The following is a 6000-nucleotide window of genomic DNA, read 5'->3' as shown; positions in this document are numbered from 1 at the left end:
TACTCAAAACACTGAGCTAATATGAAATCTGAACCCGCTTTAAAAATCCCTCGGATATCACCATCCTCCTCAGTTACCATTTATAGCCAGGAAGGAGGTTTTCATTTTATCTATTTCCAAAAAAATCAAAGGAATTATTTTGTAGACAGTTTAGACTCCTGTCGAAATATATGAATACTGACAGGATACCGCTCTCCTTTCTGTTCCTGAGGAGCCCTCTGCCTCCCCCCCCAACCCAGCCCCCGCCTTAATTCCTGTTTCACAAAACAAATCTAGGGACTCTGCTCCCGGGTTGTGGGAGATTTCTCATCACAGACAAACCGGCTGGAGGAAGAGAAGGGAGGGGAGAAATAAACGCGACACGGAAGCCTGAAGAAAGGTCGAAAATCATTAACATGTAAATGGTGCTTTTTCCATTCCAAAGCACCTTATCGCCAGACGCCCCCAGGGACTGGAAGGGTTCGGAACTCCGCGTTAGGCAGCTCGGGCACTGCAGGGGCGGGGGCGGAGGGAACCCGGACGGCGGCCCGACCCTGCTGGGAAGAGGCACGTGCAGCTAAAGGCATAGGATTCGGGGAGGGCCAGAACCTGGCCGAGGATGACAATAGCAAACACTTCCTGGTTCCTTCCCCAAACGTGCTCTCTGTGGTCCTGTATATCGCTGCCTTCCCCAAAGACACCGGAGGAAAAAATAGAAATCTATAAAGATCCCCCGGACACCCGCCGCCCGCTCCTGTCTCTCTCTAGCCGGGGGCGGGATAGAGGGTGAGAAGAGTGTCCCAATCGGTGACTTCAGGTTTTGAACAAGATATTCCAGGAAACTTTTATTTGTAGCATGATTTGGGGGGTGGGGGTGGGCAAAAGATGAGGAAAGCTTTTATAAAACTTGTTTTTTTTGGTGCGCGGAACCAGGGCCGCTGAACGTTGGGTTTCTTTCGCTTTGCAGCAGGCGACAGCCCTGGGCGCCACCTGCGCGCCCCGTACGGAGTGGAGGCGGGGTCGGGGGTGGGTTGGTCCGCGCCCGGGTTCCCCGACGCCCACTGCAACGGGCAATGCGAATGACAGGCTGCAGACCCTCTCGCCTGCGTCCTCTTCAACGGCCCATACACCGAAGTTCGAACTGCGGCTCCCGTGAGGCGAGTCCCGGCCGAGCCGGGCCGAGATTGCGGCGGAGAGGAAGCGGCGCTCCTCCACCGAAGCTCCTCCTCTCGCCGGTGCAGCCCGGGACTACCTGGCGGCGCGGCGGGTGCGCCGCGCAAACCGCAGCGCGCCCCCACGGCGGCCACCTCGGAGTCCACCTTGCTGGCCGGCGCGCAGGACGGAGCGCACAGCCGGCCCCCCACCAACCTGCGGCCGGCTGTGCTCCCTCCACTGAACCCCGCGCGCCCGCGCGTCAGTCCCTGCCGGGCGCCCAGAGGGCCGCGCTCACGCAGTTGGTGCAGGCGGCCTTACGCTAGAGGCGCAGCGCCCGCCCGTCCGCCCGCCCCCTGCACTCTCCCCGCCCCCTCCCTCCCTCGCAGGGGCCGAGCGAATGTAGCCCGCGAGAGAAAATGGCGGCGGCGGCGGGGAATCGCGCCTCGTCCTCGGGATTCCCGGGCGCCGGGGCGGCGAGCCCCGAAGCGGGCGGCGGCGGAGGGGCCCTCAAGGCGAGCAGCACGCCCACGGCAGCCGCGGGGCTGCTGCGGGAGGCGGGCAGTGGGGGCCGCGAACGGGCGGACTGGCGGCGGCGGCAGCTGCGCAAAGTGCGGAGTGTGGAGCTGGACCAGCTGCCCGAGCCGCCGCTTTTCCTCACCGCCTCGCCGCCGTCGTCCTCCACTTCCCCGTCGCCGGAGCCCGCGGACGCGGCCGCTGGCGGGAGCGGTTTCCAGCCTGTGGTGGTGCCGCCGCCCCACGGAGCCGCGAGCCGCAGCGGCGCCCACCCTACAGAACCGGCGGCCGCACCGGACAGCGGCGCCCCGAGCCCCGCGGGGGCCGAGCCCGGGGAGAAGCGGACGCCCGCCGCCGAGCCGCCTCTTGCGGCGGCCCCAGCCGGGTGAGCAGCGCGGCCGGGGGCGCGATGGGGACTTGGGGGGCGGGCGGGCGAGGGCAATGAATGAACCCCGGGCACTGCGCAGGGCGTCCCGGGGATCCGCGCAGCGAGGCTGCACGCCGCTCGCCGGGAGCCCTCTGGCACCCCCTTTGACCCTTCCGGCGTCGGGCGGCGCCCCGGACCTGGCCTGGGGTACGGGACGGGGGCCCGGGGCGGGGACATGCGGGAGAGTTTGTTATTGTTTGCGGACATGTGACAGGCGTGCGAGCCGCGCTGCGGGTACCGGTTGAGATAAGGTGTGGGGGCCCGGGCTGGCTTTTGGGGGCTCCCGGAATCGGAACTCTCCGAGGAGCCCCGGAGCGGGACCCTGGCGTTGCCCTCCGGGTCGGGTTGGGAGGCGGGCAGCCGTGCAGCGGCGGCGACCCCGGACGAGAGTCCTCGGGGGCGCCGGGGTGAGGCCCGACCCTGCGGGCGGGCGGTGTAGGTGGGCGGGGTAGGTGGGGAACCCTGCCCGAGGCCGGGGGTGGGGGGGCCGGAGCGCGGCGGAGAAAGCGGTGGGGTCCCCGCGGCTGTGACAGGCAGAGTCTCTCGGCAGGTACCGGGGGCTGGGCTGGGACGAAGGCTGCGCGCCCGGAGCGCGGCCGCAGGGGGCTCCGGGTGGACGGCTCCGTAACGTCTGTCAAAGCGGTGTGGGCTGATCGGCTGCAAATGCTCGGGGGCTTGCGGTCTTTTAGGACGTGGGGTTTTCTGATTGCGTCCCCCAATGTCCTTGGGAATGAAGACTGCACCACTAAGACTTGAGTGACTTCTGTTTGGAGTTTGAATTTGGCCTTTGAGGTTTGCATTTGGCGGAGTGGTGTAAGAGCCAGGACCGGATGTGTCAGCCATTCAGTTTCAAAGCGGTGGTGACTGCTCCCCGCAGCCTCTCCGGCGTGGTTGGGGACCGCGGCGCGGGTGCGGTACTTCCTGCTCCGTGCAGCTGCGCGGGCCGCCGCCGACTGCCGGCTTCCAGGGGACACAGTGCTGTGGCTCCGGCTCCGTAAGAGCCGTACTGCCTGTGCGCTACGGTGTTTGTAAGGTAACTCAGACCAGCCGTTCCTGGCCTGACCCTTTTTGGCAACTGGAAATTTTTATGTTTAAGGAAGTTCTTTTGACTGTGACAGCCATCATCCTTGTTTTTAAAAGAATCTGACTAGTGTATGCAAAGCACAAGTTTGAGAGGTATTTTGAGTTGCTGGAAATGTTTTTGTGATAGTCACCCGTTTCCCTATAGGGTTTCCTGACCTTTATTCTGAGTATTTTAAAGACTGCCTTAGGTTTGTTTCCCTTGTGAAACGAATTTGACAGTAGGACTCATTGGCTTTGGTTAATTATCTAAAGTGATTTTGGGGGGAACTTGATTGTTTAAAACCACAGTTCGTTGATTCCTTGGAAGTTGCCCCTTTCCCTCTCCCCGCCTCAACCCCCCCCCCCCAAAAAAAAACCAACTAAAAATATGGTCAGCACTGTGCCATGGCAGTATTGATAGGAAAGATTTGTGACTGTGGTAGTTTTCTGTGTGCTCTTGTCCATGTAACTTAGTCTTACAGGGTTATTCCTCTACACTACTGCTCCTGGGAAGATTGGATTAAAACTTGACTAGGATAATTCGTTGTAGGCAATTGTTACTACAAGTGAGCTCCAGATAAAAATATTAAACCCAAAATTTGAGAGATTAATTTTGTCTGTTCTCATGAGACCGAATTTTTGGATACAGTAAATAGTTTAACAAGTGTCAGCATTCTAGTCATCTTAATGAGCTATTGAATATAGCAGAAGAGGAACTACTGTAAAATTAACATATAGATGTTGTTTAGTGTTGTCTCCGCACAAAATAAGAGGACGAAGGTGTAAGCAGATAGAATTCAGGTACTGAGTAATCCATGCTTAATTTTTGCATTTTGTAACCTAGGTTTTTCCCCCCTTTTGTTTAAGGGGTGGATAATAATTGCACAGTATATGAAATTATGGGCTAATCAGCATAATCATTTTTTAAAATGAATGTCACTAGCCAGAATGCTGTTTGTTCATCCCAAATCTTATACCTAAACATTTCATTTATAGTAAAATGTTGATTCCCTCTCCTCTTGAAATAGTGATTTTTTTTTTTTTTTACAATTTCCTTGTTAATGGGGTTGAAATTCATTTGATTCTATTGGTATAAACACTTTGATTGTAAGCAGTTAGTAAAATCTCACTTGAACTTTACTTTTTTGACAGTAGTTGCATTCATACTTTCAGGAGGAAAATCTAACATTGAGATTTTGAAATATTTTTGTTTCAGTGGTACTATAGGTCTGGAGACCCCTTCTGTTTAAAGACTTATTGTATTCTTTTAAAGAGAATTCTGTGAGATTTTTAATTTCATAATTTCCTCCAATTTTTGATCTTCGGATGTAGAAATTTAAATTGTAGAAAATACATTTTTGTAGTATAACTTATATAAAGAATACTCATATTAAAACAGAAGATTTTAAGTACATCCCTCTTTTACAGGTTAGTAACTGAAATCAGTGGAAGTTTTTTGCCTGTAAGTGGCGCCCAAGGGTTTGGGATTTTTCCTTATATTACAGAATTAGGGGCTTTTTCTTCCTATTTACGGTCTTTGAAGAGAAATTACAGTGTTACTCTCCATTGAACAGGCTATTGTGAGTTGGTAGATATAATTACTCCATTCTATTTTTGTAACTTAAAAAAAAACAACTATCAATTTGCTGGCCCCATGAAAGAACAAGATATGCTGTACTTGTTAATGTTAGTTTTTGTGTAAAACTAAAGCTATTTCATAGGCTGCTTTTATATCCTCATAGAGCCCTTAGCTTTCACTTCCTTTTAGAAGCTGCTAGACTATAAATATAACTTAGTGAATTTTTACTAGAGGAGGTATAGGAACATTATTACCTAAAAACAAGTTTTTAAAAAAGTTAAGTTGGTGATTTTATAAAACAATAGAGGTAGTTACATAAGTTAGTCTTACATGAATTTGTAAGTTTTGTAATTATGAATTGTCTCCAAGTTCTGTTTTAAATTAGGTAAGGAAATTAATGCATTCTTCAAAGACTAACCTTATTAAATATAATTCTGAAAAAGAAATATCAGAACTAGAATTGTTGCCAACTTTTGTTGTCTTTTCATATCTGATTTTGGCAAGGGTGACTGGTTAACCAACATTCCTTAATATATTATCCCCAATACACTATAATAACTCCGTTTTGTTAGATACAAAAAACAGGAAGTAGCTCTGTTCATTTATATTCTTTCACATCTCCTGTAGCACCTCAAGCATATGTTGCATGTTTTAGAAATGGTCGCGGACTTATTGACATAAAGATTCCAAAATATGGAATGAAAGGAGTGTTCTTTGCTTTCAACAAGAACAGAAGAACCAGCTACAGCTTGCCTAGGCTGTCTGCTGATCAGCCCTTGACAGTTGCTGTGAGCATTCCAGAAGAAGAAATGATGGGGTGGCAAGGCAGTTAATGGGGAGTGGATTCCCCTGAGGAAAAATGTAGGGCATTCAGAAGTGCTCTGAGTTAGAAGGCACAACTTTTGCATTTTGTACCCTATTTTCTTGGGTTGAGAGTTATTTCTTTATGAAGAAGGCAATAGGAGAACGTGGCATGGAAAAGTAATAGTCTCCAGAGGCTACTTAAGAGCTGCAGTATATTGCACTTCTAACCTTGAAATGCCTTGCTATATCAGATATACCAAGTATATTCCTTAGACTTGGTTGTTTTCCTCAGTCTTGGCCTCCTTTTATATCCTGAGTCAAAAATTAGAGCTACTTTAAAATGTAAACGGGTAAAAGATTAATGTGAGGAAATGTGCAGTATTAGGAATCAACCCAAGTTGTTTTTAAGAAATAATTTAAGAACATTTTTAAACACGAAAGAAATAATCAGGAACAGAATTAAATGTTCATTTACAAATGC

The 6000-nt window shown here is 50.9% G+C and overlaps 1 protein-coding gene across 1 annotated transcript in view; it reads left to right on the top strand.

Moving 5' to 3' along the window:
• Window positions 1–1535: 1535 nt before the first annotated feature.
• MAP3K1 (mitogen-activated protein kinase kinase kinase 1) overlaps window positions 1536–6000 on the top strand; it is an 81721-nt gene continuing 77256 nt past the window's right edge. Inside the window, exon 1 of the mRNA XM_082836792.1 lies at window positions 1536–2032. Coding sequence (XP_082692918.1) covers window positions 1551–2032 — 482 coding nt within the window. The 5' untranslated portion in view covers window positions 1536–1550. The remainder of the gene's footprint in view (window positions 2033–6000) is intronic.

The sequence above is a fragment of the Leucopleurus acutus genome (genome assembly GCF_964270905.1).
Source record: "Leucopleurus acutus genome assembly, chromosome: 3".
Taxonomy (NCBI): domain Eukaryota; kingdom Metazoa; phylum Chordata; class Mammalia; order Artiodactyla; family Delphinidae; genus Leucopleurus; species Leucopleurus acutus.
The sequence above is the reverse complement of the archived record's forward strand: the minus strand, read 5'-3'. Positions and strand labels throughout refer to the sequence as shown.